The sequence below is a fragment of the Lissotriton vulgaris genome, unplaced genomic scaffold, assembly GCF_964263255.1.
Source record: "Lissotriton vulgaris unplaced genomic scaffold, aLisVul1.2 SCAFFOLD_1018, whole genome shotgun sequence".
Taxonomy (NCBI): Eukaryota; Metazoa; Chordata; class Amphibia; order Caudata; family Salamandridae; genus Lissotriton; species Lissotriton vulgaris.
Window position 1 is genome coordinate 358,510 of NW_028246283.1, and position 23,554 is coordinate 382,063.

Here is a 23,554-nt window from a genome sequence, read left to right on the forward strand (position 1 = left end):
CTACCAGATCTAAAACCCAAAGGTCCGAAGTGATTAATTTCAAATCTTGTGGAAAATGGGAAAGCTGACCTCCCACTGGACCTACATGATCCAGGATGGCGGATCTAGGGCTGCTTTCCTGCATTACCAGGAGGGGTGGGGAGGTAGAGGAGGAGGAGGAGAAGGAGGAGGAGGAGGAGGAGGAAGGCTCGGTACGGCTCCCCAGAGTCGACCTCTGCCTTTACCCCTGTGGGATTTGTACAAGGGATTTTGTTGCTGTGCTAGCCGATGAAAAGACCTTCTTTGCAGATTGTTCCAACTTCTTGGAATCCCAGTCAGCAGGAGCCTGCGGAAAAGCACCTGTGGACTGCTTAGAACAAGAAGCCTGCACCACTAAGCTCTCAGGAGAGGGGTGGGAACACCGGATCCCCTGGAGCAAGTCTATATCTTCTGGACACCAACCTTGAAACTGCAGGAGCAAAAAGTGGGTTGCACCATACATCAAGGAATGGCTGTCAATGCTTTGTTAAAAGGCAAAAGTGGTTCAACCACAGAGGACAGAGAATGAAGCACCTCTGTGAGGAAATTAGGCTTATACTCAGCCATAGGAAGCTGCAAATCCAAAAGCTCAGCAGCCTTCCTTATCACAATATAGTAAGATGCAGCTTTTTTCGAAGGGGAAGCCTTCTGAGAAGCCAAATCCCACTCTGGGGAAGTATCAAGTCCACTTGCCTCACACAATCCCTTAAACAAATCTTCTGTATCATAAACTTCTCCTTCCTCCATCTCCTCAGCCTGATACTGTTCCTCCTCTAACAACCTCTGCACTTCTCTCCTTGAGCGCATCTTCAGTTGCGGCGTCGGTGATGCCACACGTGACGTCGATGGTTCCGGGAGCGGCGTCAAAGGAGGACCAGCTGTAGTAACCAGCGCCGATCGAATCGGAGAAGGTTCACGGAATGGAGCTGGGTAACTGCCCATACGGCGTCGACATCCTCGGAGCCGGAAACTGCCAGAACGGAGTCGTCTGCATAAATGGTACAAAGGTGGCCTGAGGATACTAGTGAGGCACACCCAAACTAAAAGCCATAGGACCCATGGGACTCGAAGGTGCTCCAGAGGGGTACGAGGCCCTGGCGAACACGCCATACATCGCATTTAAAAAACGCAAAGGATCCAAATTCGGTGCCGGAAATTATGGGTACTGTGCCGGTTCAAGATCCAAGCGAGGCACCTCTGGAGCCACAGCATCAGCCGGATTCGACACACCCTCTGGAGTCGGTGAAAATCTCGGCGTCGGCGACTGCTCCGGAGTCCCCTTGTAAGATGGAGAATGAACCAGCGTCACCAGTGGAGACACTGAAGGAGAAGGAGGGACAAAGTCCTTTTCTCGACATATATGGACTGGAGAAGGCAACCTCGAAGCCACAGCCTTCGACGACCGGCGCAGAGATGCATGCCTCTTGTTCTTCTTATGCTTTCTTTTGGAGTCGTGCAATGTTGAAGATCTTGACTTCGATTTTTTACGACCCCTTTTTTCTTTTGTTGCCTCAGCCATATACAGCTTGGCCTCCCGTTCCTTCAGAGTCTTCGGATTCATCTTCCTGCAAGAAGAACAGCCCTCGACATCGTGGTCAGACGACAAACACCAAAGACAGTCCTTATGAGGGTCAGTAGTTGACATATAACCCACACATTCTTTACAGGGCTTAAAGCCCAACTTCCTTGGAGCCGCCATGCCAAAACAGAGAGATACAATCAAAACTACAATGTATCGAGACAAAAGTATGGAGAATGCCAGAAAACAAAAAAACGGTAGCGTCGACAGCGCAGAAAAAAGGGAACTGACGTCATCACGCCGACATGGTCTTCTTATGGCTCCAGTGACGTTGTGCTGAGCCATGGCATTGTGATGACATAGTCAGCGTGGGGAGCTAGGGAAAAAAGTTTCAGCGGTATGCCGGCACAGGGGATATTCATAAGGTGAGGAATCCACAGGCAGATGTATCAATCAGAAGATCTTGCAGAAGCCTGGCTATCCTTAAAACGTTGCAGAGCTGGATCTGCCTTTGCCTCAAAGAGCCAGGAGCCATCAAAGGGAAGATACAGCAGAGTGGCTTGAATGTCCAGTCAAATGCCAGTTCCTCTTAACCAGGCAGATCTCCTTGTCGCCACTTAAGAGCCCATCACTCTGGCGACTGAGTCTGCTGTATCTAGACCCGGCTGAATCACCTGACGGACCGCTGCTATGTATCAGTCAACACCTCCATAAAGTGACCTCGAAGATCCACAGGCAGCTTAGGAGCCAAATCCTTGGCAGTGTCCATAAAGGCAGGGATATACCTTCCTAACAAGCAAGTAGTGTTAGTAGATTTCAATTGCATGCTAGCTGATGAGAATACCTTCTTAGCTGACTGTTCCAGCTTTTTAGAATCCCTATCCCCCGGAGTTGAGGGGAAGGAACCTGCCGACTTGTTTGGAAGAACATGAAGCTTGAACCACCAAGCTTTCTGGTGAAGGATGTGAGGATAAAAAGGCTGTATCCCCAGGTGCAGTCTTGTAAATTGTTGCCACTGCTCTAGAGGCTGCCCGGGTAGACATTGGATTCTACCACACCTCCAAAATTGGCTCCATCAGAGCTTCATTGAATGGGAGCAAAGGCTCTATCACTGAAGGAGTGTAAAACCTCAGTGGGAATGTTAGACCTGACCACAGCAGTGGATAACTGCAGATCCAAAATGTCTAAATAACAATGTGAGATGTGGAGCCACGTCTTGAGAAGGTAGAGTCTTGGGAGAAGAGAGCTCCCACTCCGGAGAAGTGTCCAATCCACTGGCCTCCTGAAGACCTAAGTCATCCACAGACTCACAAATGTCTCCCTCAGCCTGCTCCTGATAGTCCTCCTCTTCCATTAGGCTCTGTGCCTCCCTCCTGGACCGCATCTTTGGAATCGGCGACAGCGGTGCCAGTGACATCGGAGCCGGCGTCAAAGGAGGTCCCTCAGTAGCTGCCAGCTGTGCCGCACGAAGTCGTGTAGGTGCCGCCCCAGAGCCCGATGGCGCCGGAGACACCTACGGGATTGGCATCGAGAACCTCGGCTTCTGGAGAGGCCATAACGGAATCAACGGCATGAAGGGCACGAACGGTGCCTGAACATAATGCTGGGGAATGTCCAAATTAAAGGAGAGCGGTCCCACGGAGCTAGCTGGCGCACCAGATGAGTTTGCCGCTTTGGTAAACATGCCAAGCATCGCATTTAAAAATGTTACGCTATGTTAAAATTTATTTATTAAGCGCTCGTACGCCCGAGGGCTTCATGGCGCTATCGCAGAGAATAAAACACATTGCAAAGCTCAGCAAACATAACACATTGAAAAACTCAACAGTAAGCCTGATTAAAAAGCCAAGTTTTTAAAGAATGTCTGAAAGTGAGGAGATCTGGGCTCGTTTTTTAAAGAAAATGGTAGCGAGTACCAAAAAGTGCCTGCAAGATGGTCGAAGCAGCAGCCGCCAGGGCGTTTTTTCTTAAAAGGTGGAACAACCAATAAAGCTTTATAAGCAGAACGAAGATTTAGTGAGGGGTTACATCTGGAAACAAGGTTTTTTATAAATTTCGGACCTGTGTCCTGTAAAGTTTTGAAACTGATACATCCAGTTTTGAACGCAATTCCCTGTGCAACAGGCAGCCAATGAAGTTGTTTCAAGCCAGGTCTACTAGACCGCCATTTTGCCTGTTTAAGAATAATCCTAGCAGCTTGATTCTGGACAAGTTGGAGTCATTTTTGCAGGCCCGCTGGGATTCCCAAGTAAAGACTATTTGAGAAGTCCAGTCGGGACAAGACAAGGGCAATGACAACCTGAATGAGTGCGGCTTGCGTGAGAAACTGGGCTATTTTTTTTATTTTCTTAAGTTGAAAGAAGCTGGCAGAGACTACTGTGCCAACTTGTCCTTTCAAGGAAAGATCCGTATTAAGAGTGACTCCCAAACATTTGACCGAGGAAGATCTCATAGGTGGAGCCCCCATGCTAGATGGCCTCTGTATGTGAATCATGGTGTTCTGAAATTCCACCACAGAATCTGGAGTGTTAAGGGGAAAAACGAGTTGGAGATCATCCGCGTAGTTGTAAATGGTGACTTTGGCGTTCTTTAGTGAGTAAAGTAGTGGGCGGAGATACAGATTAAATAAAAGAGGTAATCCAACTTAAGGCAGGACCCCTGAGGCCGGCTTGTTCGACACGGTTGATAAGAATGGTGTAATCAACCATGTCGAACGTTGCCGACAGATCTAACAGCACAAGGGCCTGGTGGATGCCTCTGTCTGCATTGTGTCTTAGAGTGTTTTGGACAGCAAGAATCACGGCTTCTGTCGAGTGACAGGGACGGAAGCCGGCCTGATTAGATTCAAGGCATTTAGAATTTTCTATGAATTTGGACACGCAAGTAGAGACGTGGGCTTCCAGGATTTTTGATGCGTATGGTAGTAAAGATAATGGCCTGTAATTTATCGGTTCATGTGGGTCTGCTCCTGCTTTTTTAATCAGTGGGATAAGCAAAGCTTTCTTAAGGAGGCCTTGGCACTTTGCCCTGTGACAGTGATCAGTTTAGCAACGAGAGGACGCCCTGTGGGATTGCCAACCCAACCTCCCTAAAAATATGCGGGGGACAAGTGTCATCAGGCGATCCAGATTTAACACGTGTAAGGAGGTCAGATAGTTTTAGCATCAATGGGAGGGAAGATTTCTAAAATAGAATTATTATAATAAACATAATCCAGAGGAGGAGGAGGCGTTGAATTTAGAATACTCTGCTTTATAGTGATGATTTTGTTTATAAAAAAAGTATTCAAAGAATTACAAAGCTCTTGAGTAGGAGCAACCCGAGGGGTAGTTCTGTCACTGTTACTAAGATCGTTGAAAATATTAAACAGATCTTTTGTCTTATTCTGCGAGTTTAAAATTTTCTCAGAGAAATAATCAGTTTTCTGTTTAAGGATGGATTTTTGGTACAGTTTACGGGCCGTACAGTAGTTTACTTTGTCTTGTGGTAGGTACCTGGTCCTCCACTTCCTCTCTTTCTGACGGACTTCAAGTTTTAAGGTCTTCAGTTGTGGAGTGAACCATTTGTGTGCTTCATTTGGGCGTGAGCGGGGGAAATTCACACAAGGTGCATGGATATCAGCTGCCTGTTGTATCCAGTGTGAAAAGGCTTCTTCAATGACGTCGATGTCTTTAGTCATTGGGGAAAGGGTAGTGGCCAAGGTGTCCAAAAAAGCCAGTGTGTTAATGCCCTTCCATTTCCTAATTTTCCCACTTGCTTGAGATGACTGTTTTGTGCCTCTATCGATGATAAGTGTGAAAGATATGAGGAAGTGGTCAGACCAGATACAGGGGGTTATGGAAGAAATGGATAAAGAAAGGTTCTGAGACCAGACTTGATCCAAACTGTGCCCTTTTTCGTGAGTGGGGGAATGGATCTGTTGAGTCAAGTTCAAATCTAAGAGTAGGTCCCTGAGTTCAGCTGCCTGGGGGTCTACCTCAGTGTCATCAAACCACAGATTAAAATCCCCAAGTAGGACTATTTTCGAGTAGTTTGTTACAAGGGAAGCCATTTGTTCGGCCAGTGAAACAGAAAAAGTAGGCATAGGTTGAGGGGGGGTCGATAAATCAGAACCAGTAATAGTGCTCCACTATCAGTGTCAGTCTTAAAGACCACATTCTCCGTGCTGGCTAAGACTAGAGATGGAAGTATAGTAAATTTGTGAGTGTTATGAATGATAGCAGCTACTCCCCCCCCCCCTTTTTTCCCTGAAAGGCGGTTGGCATTTAAAATATAATAGTCTGCTGGGACAGAGGCCAAAATATCTGGTAATGAGTCCTGATTAAGCCAAGTCTCGGTTAAAAACATGATATCGGGTTTCTCGGATGTCAGCAGTAAAAATATGTCCATTTGGTGTTTAACCATAGACCGTGTGTTAAGGTAAATACAATGGAGTTTAGTCTGAGCTCTCCATAAAGATTGAGGAGCTGTATATAATACAGAAAGACTAAGATTACCAGCTGTACATTTGTTGTTAGAGATACCATAAAGGGAAGTGCGTTTTAGTACATACGGGGTGTTGGACACGGCCTCTTGGCGTGGTCCCACTTCTCCCTCATGGCAGGTCCCGAACTACCTCGACCCCTGTTCCACGGCCGACAGCAGCACCATCCACCCTCCTTGAGAGCCGCCCCTCCGGGCAGCCCCCAGCTCTCCCCCGTTGGAACTCGACAACCTCTCCTCAACACCCTCGGTTGGTCCAAACACTATCCCGGGCCACCATCTCAGACCCAGACTCCATCTTGGGCCCTCCACGATCAGGCCTCGTGGCCTCGGCCCGACCCCAGCCGCAGACCCAGCGAAGCCCCGACATCGAGGCACCACGATCCGACCAGGGGGTGACGAGGCCACTTGACGGATCAATGGAGGAAAGAGTTTCGATGGTCCTCCAACCGTCCCCTGACGCCTGGTTTCGATCGCCCCCGGCCTCCCTGGGCGCTGGCTCCACCCCCCTGCTGGGTGTCTGGACCCGCACATCCCGGCCCCTCCGACCTCCAGGTACGAGGGTCCGGACATCAAAGGACGCCAGACCTATAACTGGGGCAGCCCCAGAGCAGGTCGGGAGTTGTATCCTGGAGTCGAGAGACACCGAGACGAACTCACCCGCGTGGAACCCGTAACCACTTTGGAGCCCTGCTGCCACGGCCCATCTTCGTGAAACCATCTTTGGAGCCCTGCTGGCGCTGCCGCGGCCAATCTTCGTGAAACCATCTTTGGAGCCCTGCTGGCGCTGCCGCAGTCCATCTTCGTGAAACCATCTCTGGAGCCCTGCTGGCGCTGCCGCGGCCCATCTTCGTGAAACCATCTCTGGAGCCCTGCTGGCGCTGCCGCGGCCCATCTTCGTGAAACCATCTCTGGAGCCCTGCTGGCGCTGCCGCGGCCCATCTTCGTGAAACCATCTCTGGAGCCCTGCTGGCGCTGCCGCGGCCCATCTTCGTGAAATCATCTTTGGAGCCCTGCTGGCACTGCCGCGGCCCATACCGAAGAACCCCCCGGCTAGAGGATTGAGAGCTGAGCGCAGGGTATTCTTGTACCAGGCCGGTACCAAGACTGTCCCGCTACCCCCGTCCCTCAGAGACTAAACTAGAAGGGATCCCCGTATTCCTGTATCGTTACGTTAACCTGCCTTAAAGTATTGATAAAAACGTTAAGAACCTATCTTTGTGCGGTCTCCATCTGTAGGGGAGGGGGGGGGGGGGGATTGCTCGTCTGTAGGATCCTAGGAGAGGAACCTCACCAGGAGGCCTCTCGACCGCGCTCGGCCAGCCCCAAGATCCCCTTTCCAACATTGCAGCTGCCTGGGGGTCTGCCTCAGTGTCATCAAACCAGAGATTAAAATCCCCAAGTAGGACTATTTTCGAGTAGTTTGTTACAAGGGAAGCCATTTGTTCGGCCAGTGAAACAGAAAAAGTAGGCATAGGTTGAGGGGGTCGATAAATCAGAACCAGTAATAGTGCTCCACTATCAGTGTCAGTCTTAAAGACCACATTCTCCGTGCTGGCTAAGACTAGAGATGGAAGTATAGTAAATTTGTGAGTGTTATGAATGATAGCAGCTACTCCCCCCCCTTTTTTCTCTGAAAGGCGGTTGGCATTTAAAATATAATAGTCTGCTGGGACAGAGGCCAAAATATCTGGTAATGAGTCCTGATTAAGCCAAGTCTCGGTTAAAAACATGATATCGGGTTTCTCGGATGTCAGCAGTAAAAATATGTCCATTTGGTGTTTAACCATAGACCGTGTGTTAAGGTAAATACAATGGAGTTTAGTCTGAGCTCTCAATAAAGATTGAGGAGCTGTATATGAGGCAGAAAGACTAAGATTACCAGCTGTACATTTGTTGTTGTAGATACCATAAAGGGAAGTGCGTTTTAGTACATACATGGGTATTAGTGGGCAAAGGTGATCGTGGGTCTAAGAGTAAGTAACTCATTAGAGGAGTATGTATGTATTTGGCCATACGTTATGGACCCTGGCCCCGGCCGGCCGCGGCCGGGCGCAGACGGGCTTACCTTAGGCGCAATTTCGGCGCGCCATCGTCGCGCCCGCTGCGCTCCCGGATGCACATGGCGTTTTAAGCCCTGCCTCCCAGAAGAGCTAGACCACTAGCTCCGGTCCAGCCCAATCAAAGATGGCGCCTCGCCCTCCACGCAAACGGCACAGTCAGCCGCGGTGGAACGGGGCGGGGTACAGTTCTAATACACAGTTACACAGTGCACATACAGGGTAAGTGATCAAAATATTTAGTTTCTTAAAATTAAGCCAATTATTATTATTATTATTATTATGTTTCTTATATAGCGCCTGAATCGACCCCCGAAGGGGTATCTCCGCACTTGCCTTGGGAACCCGTCCTGGCTTTTCCCTGTGAGATAGCCCCTACAGGGCATCCCCAAGGTGAAAGCCAGGCATCCCGCCGCGGGGGGGCCGTTGTGGAGATTAAGCAAGCTTAATGCCCAGAGTTGCAGAGCGTGAACCCATGATTAGGTCAGGCACCGAAGCGAGAATTATCGAGTCCATGGACATTTGAGCTCAAGACCCTGCCGCGTCGGGAATTGAACCCTGGTCCCGGGTCTGACCTCTGCTTCTGGGTCTGCCTGCTCTAACCAGTGAGCCACACTTCTCCACAGAAGACAACCCGACATCTAAATCATGCCAGAGCTGTCTTAAATTGTCAGCGAATAACTGTGCTCGGATACGTACCTGAACCCGGAAAAGGTGGGTATGCATCCAGAGCTGCCTGGTCTGGTTTAGTCCGAGGCCGTGAGGCGGGTTCTGGCTGTGGTGCCGGAGACATCGGAGCCGGAACAGGTGAAGCTGGAGATACAGGAGAAGCCTTCCTGGGAGCTGGCGAATCTCTCGGTGCCGGAGAATGTACTGGGGTCACCTGCGGAGAAGGAGAGGGTGAAGGCGAGATGTCCTCTTTTCTCTGATGACGCTGAACTGGAGAAGTCGACTTCGATTACTACGAAGAACGACGCCTGGATCCATGATGTCGCTTCTTCTTTTGTTTTTTGGATGACCTTCATGTGTGCGGGGTCGGCCATTTCGTCCTATCACGGCCTCTTTTTTTTTCTTCGCCCGGGCCATAAATAACTTTGTCTCTCTCTCCTCAAGAGCCTTCGCATTCATTTTTCTTCAAGACGAACATACCTTGACGTCATGATCCGACGACAGACATCAAAGGCAATCTTCGTGGGGGTCCGTGATGAACAAACATTACCTACAAGGCTTGAACCCCCCACCACCACTTTTTCTGTGTTGCCATTGCACTGCTACAACTACAGATAATACTAACAATGTGAATCCTACAAGAAATGGAGGGTCCTAGAATAACGTTACGCGTCAATGGCGCAGAAAAAAGGGAACTGACGTCAGCACGCCGGCGAGGTCTTCTTATGGCTCCGATTACGTCATACGGAGAAGCGAGCGGAGCTGTGCTATTGTGACGTCGTCGACGCGGGAGAGCTATGAAAAAGGTTTGTGTAGAATGCAGGTGCAATGGTAATTTAAAAGGTTAGCAATCCACATGCAGATGTATCCATCAGAAACCCACACATCGCCATTGCAGGCTGCATGTTTTGGTGCAAACTGAACTGAACAGTCGACATGGCACACACCCCTGTGTGCAATTCCTACCAACATTGCCTGTGGCATGGGTAAGTCAACCCTCTAGCACATCTTAAAGCCCTAAGGCAGGGTGTACCATACCACAGGTGAGGGCATAGCTGCAAGAGCAGTATGCCCCTACAATGTCTATGCCATTCAGAGACATTGTAAGTGCTGTGAAGCCATTTTGAGTACATGGGCTCAGAGTTGGTCAACACGAATTCCACAGCTTCATGATGGCTTTGCTGAAATCTGAGAAGTTTGGTACCAAACATCTCAGCATAATAAACCACACAGATTCCAGTGTAAGGTTTATTATAAAATGCACTCAGTGCTTCTTAGAGATGCCCCCTGAAACACAACAAACTTCTAGTGTATTGGCTGGCTTGCCCCAGCCAGCCAGCCAGCCACCACCAGACAGATTTCTAACCTCATGGAGTGAGAGACTTTGCGCTCTCGATTGCCGGAAACAAAGCCTCCTTCAACACTTGGCAATGCCCACCTCCTGTTTGTTGGGAAAATTAGTAAGTAGAGTAGGAATGTCCAGCTTAGCCTGACACACCCCTAGGGCCGCGGGGAGTGAAGATGAACTCCTCTTAGAAATTCTCCATTTTGAATTGGAGAATTAGGTCCAATAGGAACAGGAATGTGCCCCTCTTCCTAAAGGGTGCAGTCACCCTAGGGGACAGTAACCATTGGTTACTGCCCCAAAACCTCAGTAACACCCTTACATATTGTATTTAAGGGCTTGTTCCTCAGATAAGACCTACAAAGAGGTAGAACAGAAGAGTTGTGCAGCAGTGGAGAAGAAGACTGACTTAGCCCCAGCCCTACTGGCCCGTCTCCTCTTAAAAGTGACCCTGATTCAAGAAACCGGCGTGGCCCGCAGCCATCAAACTCAAGAACCCCGGAGGACCTCTGTTGTCTTCAACAAAGACTCTTGTCTCCTGTAGACACCGGATTTGCACAGCCAAAAGACTAACTCCAAGCCTCCTGATCTAGGCAGATCCGCAACACTTGCACCACCCTGCACGAAACACCCACAGTCCAAGTCTCCCGGGCGATCCTGACCTGGGATCCAGGGTTGGACAACCTCTCCTGAACTTCTACACGACACCTGCATTCTCAACCTGAAGGGTCCCGCCCGACCACGACCGGATCTGGTGAGAAAACCCAGACACTAAAAGACACCCATGCACCCACTGACCTTGGTGTGCCCAACAGAGTGTACCGGCCCCCCTCTACTATCCAACTTACCTCTTCAGTCATGGGATTCTTTTAAAGCAAAACCAAAGGGGATGATGGACGGAGTGTTGAACAATGCAAGTACTCATTCCAGTCAACTGATCTGGGTTTAATCCATCAGCATTCTTTAACTTACAACGCCACCTCAGTTCAGACATGGCCATATGCAAATCAGTCTGACTCTGTGCCTCATGGGAACAGTCCAGCCCGAACTGCCAAGCCATGTCTTCCCTGGACTGGAAAAAAGTTTCCTGGGATCGGTTTCTGGCTAATCAGCCAGGCTAGTGAGCACAGGACCCACGTCTGGGCATACCCTTCCCACTTAGGGTGAAAATGCAACACAAAAAAAAAAGAACCGGTCCCAGGATGCTTGTTTCAGGTCTAGGGAAGACATGGCTTGGCAGTTCAGGCTGGACTGTTCCCATGAGGCAAAGGGTCGGACTGATTTGCATATGACCATGTCTGAACTGGGGTGACGAAGTGAGCTAAAGAATGATGATGGAATAAACCCAGATCAGTTGACTGGGGGTGAGTGCTTGCAATGTTCAACACTCCTTCCATCATCCCCTTTGGTATCGCTTTGTTCGCCCTAAGTTGGCAGGGTATGCCCAGACGTGGGTCCCGTGCTCGCTATGCCACTGGAGTCAAGCTATCCTGGCTGATGAGGGCTGAAAGGCCAAAACCGGTCCTAGGATGCTTGATTCCTGTCCAGGAAAGACATGGCCTGGCAGTCCGGTCTGGACTGTTCCCATGAGGCACAGGGTCAAGACTGTTTTGCATATGGCTATGTCTGAACTGGGGTGGCGTGGTGAGCAAAATAACAATGGATTAAACCCAGATCTGTGACTGGGGGTGAATGTTTGACAATGTTCAACATTCCGTCCATCACATTTTTGTGTTGCATTTTCACCCTAAGTGGGAAGGGTATGCCCAGACGTGGGTCCCGTGCCCACTCCGCCACTGGAGTCAAGCTATACTGGCTGATGAGGGCTTGAAGCCCAAAACCGGTCCTAGGATGCTTGATTACTGTCCAGGGAAGACATGGCCTGGCAGTTCGGTCTGGACTGTTTCCATGAGCCACAGGGTGAAGACTGTTTTGCATATGCTATGTCTGAACTGGGGTGGCGTGGTAAACAAAATAATGATGGATTAAACCCAGATCTGTGACTGGGGGTGAATGTTTGACAATGTTCAACATTCCGTCCATCATCTTTTTGTGTTGCACCTTTTTGTGTTTCATGGGATTCTTTCAGCCAACCTTAAGAAACAAGCCTGCAGCCCTTTTGCGCGACCGAGGATCTCCATTGGTTTCAACTGGGCTCCTGACACCTTCTTTGCCCTCTGCAACCAGCTGTCCCTGTGCCACTGGTAGTGCAGTCTCAGTGCTCTTTGGTGGCCCCTCCAGTGCGATTGTCACCCCTGGGGCTTGTGCCATGACCTGCAGGTACTTACCTGTAACCGGTGCCTCTTCAAGGTACCCGAGCCTCCATAGGATAACTTTGGGCCCAGTGACCTTTGCACCCGGTCGCCCCAGTGTAGCTCGTGGTGCAATACCTACCTTGTAAACAAAAAAATTACTGCCAGGTGAATGTATCCAATTATGGCAAGAATCATACATAAAGAGAGCCAAGTGTCACACCATATGCCCATACACATAAAAGGAGGCAGTCTCAGAGTAATTCTTATCAGTACAAAAAATATTTATTAAAAGTTTTATTTTCGGTTTATTAAAAAAATTCTTTGTAAGGACATAGCATATATATATAAAAAAATAAGAAGCAGAAAAGAACAAAGCCTGTAAAAAAAAAAAAAAATAGTGCCAAAAAGAATTTCTCTGAGGGACTGCCTCCTATTGCTGAATGTATGGGCTATGTTGCGCTCTTTATGTATGATTTTACGCTATAATTGTATATATATTCACCAGGCATGAATTGTTTTTGTTTATTAGTGTTCCTTTCCCCTGGTCTTGTTGATGCATTTGCTCTCAGGGGCCCTCCGCTTTTTGTTCCTGCAATATCTACCTTGGTCAGACCCTGGCACAGTGTTGACTCAAACTCCCGGAGACTGAAATTGAGAACCGCTTACTTACCTGTAAGTTACTGACCTGCCCTTTTACCCATAGTATCACTGAAATGCACTATGTGTGATCCTGAATGCAAAGCATATTTTTCTGTACTGAAAAGCATTTCATACACATGCAAAGTATCGAAAACCCACCCACTCCGATAGACCACACCCACAACCTCAACATCAAACTAGAATCCTCCCTCACCATGACCCGCCAGATCAACGCCGTCGACTCCACCTGTTTCAACTCCCTCCGCATGACCTTCAAGTGGATCCCCCCGTCACCCACACACTCATAACCAGCAGAATGGACTACAGTAACACCCTCTACGCCGGAATCAACGATTCCCTCCTACACAAGCTCCAAACCATCCAGAACACCGCAGCCAGACTTGTCCTCAGAACCCCACGACATGAGCACATGACACAGCACCTACGAACCCTCCACTGGCTCCCCATCGAGAAGAGAGTAACCTTAAAGCTACTCACACACTCCTATGAATCCCTCCACAACATCAGACCCAAATACATCCACAAAAGAATGTCCTTTCACGTACCCAATAGGAACCCCCGCTCCGCCGACCTCGCCTCGACAGAGACCCCATGCATCCGCAGAACCAGAGCAGGTGGAAGAGATTTCTTCTACGTTGCAGCAAATGCCTGAAACAAGCTCCCAGTCAACATCAGACGCTCTCCCACTCTGCACACCTTCAGGAAGAGCCTCAAGACCTGGCTCTTCAACTGAAAGGAATTATCTACTTTAACCTCTGCCATACCTTTGGGGACTCACGGGACTCTGTGCACACTATACCTCTGTTTGGTATAGTATATACAAAGCCAGCTTCCAACATAGTCCTCGTCCGAAATTAGCAGGGCTGGGGTGCCAGCCTGTACCCCTATACTTCCCAATGGGGCTACTGACCTTTCCACAGTAAAAACAACAATTTAAGGTTTATAATGCGGGAACATGTAAAAGTACATGTTCCACTTTGTACCATACAGTACCCTGCCTTAGGGCTTGTTAAGCCTGCCATATGGTTGACTTACATACATTAAAAACTGAGGTTTGGGTTTTGCCATTCTTTTAAATGGCAAAGTCGAGTTAGCAGTTTTAAACTGCCCTTCCAGTCTGCAAAGGCGGACCGGAAGGAGTAGTTTTTTACCTGTAACTCCAGTTCTGTAGTTGGGGTATCTCTGTTATAGTCAATCATGTAAATAGTCCCGCCCATGTGCGTGGACCCCGGAGCAATCGAAATAGTCTCTTAAGTTGTCCTCTTCTGCAATCCTGCATAGACACTTAAGAGAAAAAGACAAATAATGCAGTCTGAAATTAACAAGGCTACTCTGGCCAGTACTTCATCCTGAAGTGAAAAGGATAGCCAGATAACACTGAAATTTAAACATTTAGCTAAGTTTCACACATAGAGAAACTCCCCTTCACAAAAATCCTTTGTCATGATAGAGAGGAAGGGTTGGACAGACAAGCCCCATAGGCTGCCATATTATACATTATACGAGCAGCAGGGGTGCATAAGAGGGGCTTAAGGGGCAGTGGAAAGGGAGAATGCGGATTGGGAGAAGCACTAAGTGAGAGAAACACAATATTCTATAAAATATTCAACATTTGTTAGGGCTTTGAAAACAGAGGTGTGTGTGTGTGTGTGTGTGTGTGTGTCTTTGTCAATATGTGCATGCAAAAAAAAAAAAACAGGTGAAATCCCACAGACACCTCACCTTACCCGACTGAAAGTCCCTTTCCCCCACTATTAAACAGAAAATGCATTTACTAGGGGATGTAACACCCCACACACACACCCTGAAGCTGGCGGAGGGTTGCATATCTTTTTTAGGAGCACCATCTGAGCCCCTCCCCGCCTGACCACATCCTCCTTAAGGGCTTCACGACAGGCCCCCCTAGTGATGCTGATGACACGTCAGGCTGGGAGATGTGGATTCTCAGGTATAACTTTTACAATCCATCTCCCCAAAGCGAGGACAGCTCCCACACCTGACAGCAGCCTGACTCCGAGCACAGCCAGGGTTGCTAGGCAGCCATGTGAGGGAGTACGGGTGCCTGCATGGGTCACGGCAGCCACTGGAGCGTGGACATCAGTTAAGGTGAGACAAAGGCGCCCGCAGGTTCTCAGCCCCGGACACGCCCAGCTAGTTGGAAACTTGTTTTCTGCGCTCGTTGGGGCCGAAGCTGATTTTCTGCTTGGGTGGCGCAGGTCAGCGCCCGCACGGCTACGAGCCTGGCATGGGGGAGCACTGAGGAACCGAGGGGGTGTTTGTGTAGTGTTGTCATGGTGCCTCGCATCCAGAGAACACGCTTCTCGTGTGCCCTGCAGTGTTCTCATGCAGCCTTTACCTCTAATGGACTGCACACCACAGCGAGCTGCCTCGTAGTTTGAAAGGAACAAGTGCTAATGCGGTCACAGTTTTCCATTCCTTGTAATGACCTCCAAAGGATGAAGGGCTGAGCTAACCCCGTTGAGGTTTATCAGCGTCCGCAGATTAGATACGGGGAGGGCTTGCAACAGGAGCTTAACCCCTTGAGTTATGTCACTAATTTAGGGTGTCAGCATATTATGATTGAAGCAGTCGAAGTGCATTAAAAAAAAGTATGGGAACTGTGGCGTTGCGCGCAATGGGGGCGGGCTGAGTAGCGTGGGGGTGGGATCAAAGGCAAGGCATGGCTTAAAAAAAACTAACTTTTTCAGTCTTTCACCTTCACGTCGCTACGTATAAAATAACGCAGGGCAAAAAAAAAAAAAAAAGCAAGTCAAGTTAATGATTGGGAAACGCACCATCATGCATCATGAAACTCCTATCTGTTAATGCACTGCAGAGGTCTCTGTGTGAAAGCAGAGGGCCACAGATTGAATCATGGTTGGTGAGTAGTGACTTGTGTATGTTTCCTGCAACGAGGTCCCATGTTGACACTAAGAACTGTGAATATGGAAGTCGTCACTAAAAAAACTTTCCTAACACTCAGTTAAAGAGAGGCTGCTACAAAATGAGTAACAAAGGTTTGATTAAAACAAGCCTTGTGAATTGTAAACATCCCCCAAAAACGAAGATGTTAAAAGAAAGCACCCCAAGGCTTGTTAAAAGCTTGCAAGAGTTGAACAACTTCTTTGCCAACGTAATCACATGGGCAACAAAGCGTTGTGCATTACAACAGGAAATGAAACTTAACATAGTAAGGGAGCCTCATACGTCCTGAGTGCGATGCCCAGGGGAGGATCCTGGCAAACAGGTTTATCGAGAGACAGAGAGAAAAAAGAGAAACCAGCCATGAATAATTAAGAGAGGTGAAGCCCTTTGACGTGGTGGCGGCCGTGAAAAAATGCAATTAGGAGGGAGGGAGGGAGGCTGATGCGCGTGCTTGTTTGGTCACGTGATTCACGTGAACTTAAAGAAAACCGCACAAACGAACCCTTGGTTTCACGAGCATTTTGAGGACATCAATTCTCGCTCCGCTCAATGCGCTTGCGCGCATTGTTAGGTCGCGAGACGAAAAAAAACACTGTGTTTATCATAAAAGTAAAAAAAATGACGCGCGCTGCTACTCTGACAGCAGACCAGTATTAATGTCCGTAATGTATAGAACTAACCAGCCTGCTTATCAGGGCCGCGCGCATCGTGAACAGCAGACTCCCCCTGCATTCCAAAGGAACTGCCCACGAGGCGCGCGGCGCGATCCGATTCTTTGGACAGGAGCGGCGGTGAAAGATGATCTGAATCTAGTCAGAGGGACCCTGCGGCCCGCGCCTGCCTACTGTAAGGTTCAGCCTCTACGTGACGTCAGGCGGGCGCACGCACTTCCGCGCAGGCGCAGAGTGTTCTAGGCCGCTTCTCCGGCTCCGCTTGCCGATGGTGTACAAGAGGCGATGGACGGTACTGGAGCCCCTGGCCTCGTCGCCCTGCCCGCCCATTCATCCAGTGGGAGCCCGGTGAGGTAAGGGGGGGGGGGGCGATTGTGTATTCAGTTTGTGTGTGTGTGTGTGTGCGCGTGTGCCTGCCTGCGTGCCTTCGTGTGTGTATGTATGTGTGTGTGTGTGTGTGTGTGTGTGTGTGAGTGTGGCTGTGTGTATGTGTGCGCACGCGACTGCATGGCGGCATGGCTGACTTCCTGGGAATCTGAGATAGGATATGTGCCGGCCGTGCGCGCCCACGAGGTGCAATCGACGCATGTCCGAACCTTGTCTCAGATTCCCAGGAAACTGAAAACAATAGTTGGCGAGCTAGCCCGCATGCTACGCATGCGCAACTCTAGCTCGCCCTAAAAAGCATTTGCAATGCAATTGGTCTCGCATTGTTAAAGTTTGAGCTATTGGCATTGCTAATAATAATGCAACGCCAATAGCTCAAACATTTAGTAATGCGAGATCTATTGCATTGCAAATGCTTGTTATTATATCTTTCACTTCAGCACGGAGAAGTATTGTTCACCTTTTAAAACCCATATGAAAAGGCTCCACAAGTAATGTTTAGCTCACAACATATAAACACCTGAACGGACGGGTGACCGCTGTCTGTTGCCATAGCAGCCAGATCTAATTACATGATTTATCATGTGTGCTGGAAATGTACACGCTGCCATGTATCAACAAGATGGAAAGGAAAGGGGGGGGAGAGGGGAGAGAGTGAGAGGGCTTGGGGGGGGACATATCAGCCTTGGAGTTACCCACACACCCACGCCCAATCGACTGCCGCCTCGAGTGCCATGGATGGCCTTAAGACTCTCTCAGGTGGAGGACGCTAGCGCCTAGGGGCATACACTTCACATCGGAGAGAGGTCTCAATTATTTCATTGTTTACAATAGCAGCTTCTGTATACGGTGCATCGAAGACGAAATGCATGACAAGTTGGCACTAAGCAAATACCACATTATCATCATGATGAGTGCTACTGCGCCCTCTGTCTCTCGAACCGTCACCCTGAGACCTCTGCTTCTTGGAGTTAGGGTTCGCACCTTTCTCAGGGAAGCATCTGCATTGTAACACAAAATGATACCACCTACCACCCCCCCCCCCCCGAATGTGACGGAGTCACTGATTTTTCCCATATATCAAAAATACGCATTCGCCTTGAGCTTAAAAGGCTCCCCCCCGAAGTACTAGACCCCCCTAAAAGGTTAAGGTCCCCCTGCGCCGCAGTGGCCACCGTTTCCTCCCTGGGAACCACACGCGCATTTTCCACATGTTTTGAAATCCTGGATAGAAAGGGAACTTATACTTGAATATTGAACTGTGTAAAATCCTCTGTATTTTTAAACATTGAAATACTGCCTCTATTTACTTTGGTAATCATTGGTGACTAGGTGACGTAACTCTGTATTTGCATTTTAAAGTTTTATTTTCGAATGGGGAAAAATACTACCTTTGGCTGGGTTCCTTCAATTTGCTTCCTGGCTTTGACATAAAAACGCCAAAGTGTCGGTAAAATCCTGCACATATGGCATCCTGGGGGTCTAAATGGCAGGCTACTGTATTGTTTTTTTTACAGAGCTGAGACCCAGGGGTTTTCCAGTTCTAATAACGTGGTTCTGGTATTAGCCAGCACTAACTTGAGATAAAAAGAAAATATGACAGGATAAGCTATAACAGAAACTGCCTCAGCCTCGGAAAAGAAATACTGTTCTTGTTAAGTTTCATGTTTTAATTACTCTTGCATTCCCTAAGAATATTTGCTTTTCTCGGGATGATGTGTTTCCGTAGTTTTTCATGCAACGTATTACTCATATATAGTGCCTAGTGTGAAACGAGTTGCTTCTATGGAGCTGTGTGGGTTGAAGTTGTGGGTGGGCCACGAATGTTAGTTGTGGAGTCCTGTCAGAATGCAGTGTGAATTTTGTCACAGTGACAGGCACTGTGCATGCTCATCCAAACCTTGGCCTCTCAACGGAGCACACAGAGCAATGTCCTGGCGTGCCAATAATAATTTGGATTACGTGCAAAAGCGTGTGAAGGAGAAACACAGCTGTCAAAATACTGACAGGGTGAAAGTTAAAGAAAATACAGTGCGTGTAGGTGAGCGGGTATGTTGTGCGTGGGGGGATTGGTGAAGTGCAGGAGATGCGAGGAAGTATGTGAAAGTGAATGTAAAAAGAAGGTGCTGGAGAGAAAGATAGCGTGAGATATGCAGATTGAGTATTTCAGAAAGATATGAGGAGAAAAGGAGTGTAAATGTCTAACAAAGAGACTGCAGAAGAGAGTGATGTGAAGACAACAATGGGACAGACTGAGACAATCCGAAGACCTTGCCCCTTGTGCGGACTATACAAATATTTAATTGATAGTCTACTTAATAAAAAGTAATATATATATATATATATATATATATATATATATATATATATATATATATATATATATATATATATATATATATATATATGTGTGTGGGTGCATTTTTTTTATCTGTGGCCCCTTGTGTGCTCCTCCCCCCTAAAACTCACATCTAGAGACTCCACTGTCTGTTCTGAGCTAGCACTGCTGAAAGGGCTTATTTTTACGCCTGTTATTTACAGCGGTTAGAAAGGAGAAGCGCGGAATGAAGCACTACAAACAAACTAGTTTTATAAAGTACCCATTCTATGCGTGTCAATGGGTCGGCTCCTAAGTGCTGTGGGTGGGTTGCAGCTGCGAGACATGGGAACATTCTCACTGAGGCGGTTTGCGGAGTGCCGATGGGCGGAGTATCTGCTTTTCAAGTCCTGTTGCTGAAGCCTACACTCAATTATAGTGCAAATTGCCACTATGCAGGAGCCAATGCTTGTCGCCTGTACTGTGGGTGAGAGAATCAAGGTCACAGGTTCGAATCCCATAACAGCGGATTGCAACTTTCCTCTATAAGAGTTAGGCTTTTTTCCCCGTTAGAATCACTACTTTAAATTCCATGTACTTGCAGCCCAGGCTTGGCAGATTGTGTTCGAGTAAAACAAGTTAGCAGGTATGAATCTCCCTTTCAAATTAAGGACGTGCAGATACTCGGATAGTACCTGCCCATTTAGAGCACTGGCAACAACTTCAAACAAAACACCCTGAATGATAATGTGCCACGTGGTGAGAGTTCAGCGAAGAGGCGCCGGTGCTCCGGTGCCAACCATACACCGACCCTGGCCCACCGCGGTGTGTTATGTGTCTGACTGTAGTTACGTGGACGAGCAGCAACCACCGACCTTGAGGTCGCGTGCAGCAGGCCTACCTACCTTGTGAATAATCATCGCGGGGCACGGAGCAGCACTCGGGGAAAAAAGCCAGCGGAAGACGACGTGGCCGGGGTTAATTATTATTCCCACATTAGGCTACAAAGCTGCCACACAAAGAAAGACATCAAGTGTAATCGAACCTTGGAAACTAGTCCTTAAATTTGACAGCTGTTTGACAACCGCAAAATGGAACTAGCTGCACTTGGCCATGACGTGCTTCTAGCCAACGCTGCTGCTGCGTCGCCTTTCGCGGTGCCTCCTTTTCAGGGGCGGATTGGCAAGGCGGGCATTCGGGAATGGGCCGAAGGGCCGGTGCCTCAGTGCCCTCTGTGGGCCGTTTTTTTCTCCCCTGTCCCTGTCCACAGAGAGTGGACTAGGAAAGGGGAGAAAAAAAAACGGCCCACGGAGGGCACGAGACAGACAGCGAAAATGAAAGCAGCCTCGCTGTGCGGCAGGACAGCGATTGTCAGCTGTGGCCTCTCCTTCACCCCTACCCTGCCAAACAATCAAGCTGAGGCTGGGCAGGGGTGATTGTTTGCAATAATCGGCCTCCCTGAGGGCCAGGTGTTTCTCAGGCCTTTGAGCCATTTGCACCTCGGCCCCCTGGCGCCCATGCAGCCCAGAAACGGTGTTAGTCTTAACACCTTGCCCACAGCCCTTCACATTCAGGGCACAGTGGGCGAGGAAGAATGGGTCTTGCTGTGGGGGCCTGGTGATGTTTGGAATTTTTTTGTTTTATTTATTTATTTATGCGATTTTATATAGCGCAGACTTTACCCGAAGGTGTCAGAGCGCTTCACACTAGGAACAGCAATAATACATGAGGAGAAAATTATAAGTGGACAAATTACAAAAGCAAACGTTAAGTTACATGAATCAAAAGTGACAATAGTGAGCAACCAAAATACAAGAGGAGCAAACAATACATTACAGGAGGAAAAGAGATATGTGTGCAGGTTACAAAAGCGTACAAAATACAAGTAGAGGTTTAATACTGCAATTAATGGCAGACTCTCCAGCACAAGAACAAACGTTACGTAGGCAATGGTGGCACTTGTGCAAGTATCTAAAGGAAACAAAAGTGAGAGGTAGCATACAGTGTGATACCAGAGAAAAGTGACGTGTGCAAGTTACAAAAGGGTACCATACACAGGTACAAGGGTAATACTACAGTAAATGGTAAATACTCAAACTGCCAGAACACACTGGGAAGGCACTTCCCATGCACCAGCTTCACCTCAGCCTCCCCCCAGGCTACCTTGGATGACCCAGAAAGCTGTGTTTTGTGCTCCCCTGCCAGGACATTTTCCCGAGGCCTGGAGGGCTGATTAATTTACTAATTGCAGGGGCCTTACCTCTGTTCATGTGCTCCTGAGCTGAAGGTCTGGGGAGGGCTAAGTAGGTTAGTAATAGCAGGGGCTTTGCTGCTTTTCAGGTGCTCCTGTGCTGGAGGGCTGGAATAATTTTGTGACAGAAAGGGGCCTTTCTATTTTTTTTAGTTGCTCCGCACGTAGGCCATTGGCACCTTTGCCCTGTGTCCTGTGAAAGAACAGTATCCTCCCACTTTCAATCCTTGTCTGTGCAAATGGTGTTTCATGAAAGGGCACGCCCCTTGAATGTGGGCCACGCCCCTTAAATATGGGCCACGCCCCTTAAATATGGGCCACTTTTTTCGTCAGTGCCCGGGCCGAATTGTGATCCCAATCCGACCCTGCCTTTACTGATAGTGTTGTCAAGCCTATGTCGAGCTGGGGTACCTCGAGCTGCTGCAGCGGGCCCTGACTTCTTTCGTCCACCTCGTGTCCCGGCGAGGGGACGCATTGCTGACGAGCTTGCCATTGCAGACAATGGCTGTGACCGCGCGCTGTAGGAGACACGCACTGTGAAAGTGTGAGAGAGCTCGGGAAGAGACGCGCGTCTCCTAAAGCGCGCGCGTTCACAGCGCGTGTCTCCTAAGGCGCGCCCACAAGGACGAATCTGACACTGAAAAAGCGCGCGTCCGACTCGTGTCCACATTTGTAAACTTTTCATTGATTCTATTTACAAAATACACATGATTCAGACAGAGCCTAAGTGTGTGCTTCATTTGATTTTAAAGCTGTATACTTTCTGCAGCATTTTAACTATACCCGAAGCTAAGAATATTTAAAGAACACATAACATTACTTAAAATAATTCACCACCACAAGAAACAAGAGTATGTACATGTATTTAGTTCAAATGTTTCTGCAGTTACACTTCTTCCGATGCCATATTTGTTATTTTGTTTATTAAATATTTAAAGACGAAAATAAGGGTCAAGTCCCAAAGTCCCATTGGCTAAACCTTCCATACAAGTGAACGGATGATTTTTATACGAAATTATTTACAAAGAACACTCTTTTTAAAAGTTGATGGCTTTGCCAAAGGATGCTGCCAGATTAGCTTCTCTGAAGGCTTCTGATACAGTCTGAAAGTAATAAAAAAAGATTTAATACACCATCATTTTCATCAGTGCAGAAATAATAAAAAAAGATTTAATACACCATAATTTTCATCAGTGCAGAAATAACCAGTACGAATATGCGGTTCCATGACATAATCTAATCTGCAATGTTTTAACACAACTATAATGAAAAAAAAAGACAGAAACTAACATAACCTGTCAGGAACTGGGTCATTAGTTGCAAAGGATGAGAGTACTTCACAAGTAATAAGCCCAAAAGTTTCTCTGTACTGGGAACCAAATAACCCATATAACTCTTGACTCTTTGGAGTAATGAAGTTACTTACGTTCGGTAACTATTTATCTGGTAGAGACATAGGTTAGTTGTAGATTACTTATCCTAGAAGTTCCCCCAGGCATCAGTCTGGATCCAGAGATTTTTCTTCAGCAGTACCCCTGCGTGTCGTTAAGTGGTGTTGGTCGGCTCCAAGTCAGTCGTCGGCGCCGAGACGACGTAGCGGGACCTACATAGATGCCACCCATGCGCGCTGTCTGTTCTTAACACGACTTTCCAGTGGCAGCTCGCAGAGGGCGTGCTGCGGGCGGACACGACACATTGGAGGAAAGTAATTAATACGTTCCTCTGTTCGTCCAAGTTTACAACCCCCCACCCTGCCCCTCCCCCGTCCCGCAGCACGCCCCGTGAGAGACGCCACTGACTTTCCACACCAGAAGCGCCGAGCCATGAAAGGAAAATGCTACTTATCCACACACTTTGCATTAGATCGCCATCTGGTGTAGGGCTCGGATGGTTGCACCTTGTTGTTGTCTTGGAAGAAGTCTTTGTAGTCACGAGAGGCGACTCCTCCCTTGGACGATAGTGCGCATGGGCATCGACTACATTGTTTTTCGCAAT

General features: G+C 48.2%; 1 protein-coding gene across 1 annotated transcript in view; it reads right to left on the reverse strand.

Moving 5' to 3' along the window:
* Positions 1-22,406: 22,406 nt before the first annotated feature.
* The window catches only part of LOC147666007 (dihydrolipoyl dehydrogenase, mitochondrial), a 193,208-nt gene continuing 192,060 nt past the window's right edge, over positions 22,407-23,554 (reverse strand). The window contains exon 14 of the mRNA XM_086949329.1: positions 22,407-22,662. Coding sequence (XP_086805455.1) covers positions 22,597-22,662 — 66 coding nt within the window. The 3' untranslated portion in view covers positions 22,407-22,596. The remainder of the gene's footprint in view (positions 22,663-23,554) is intronic.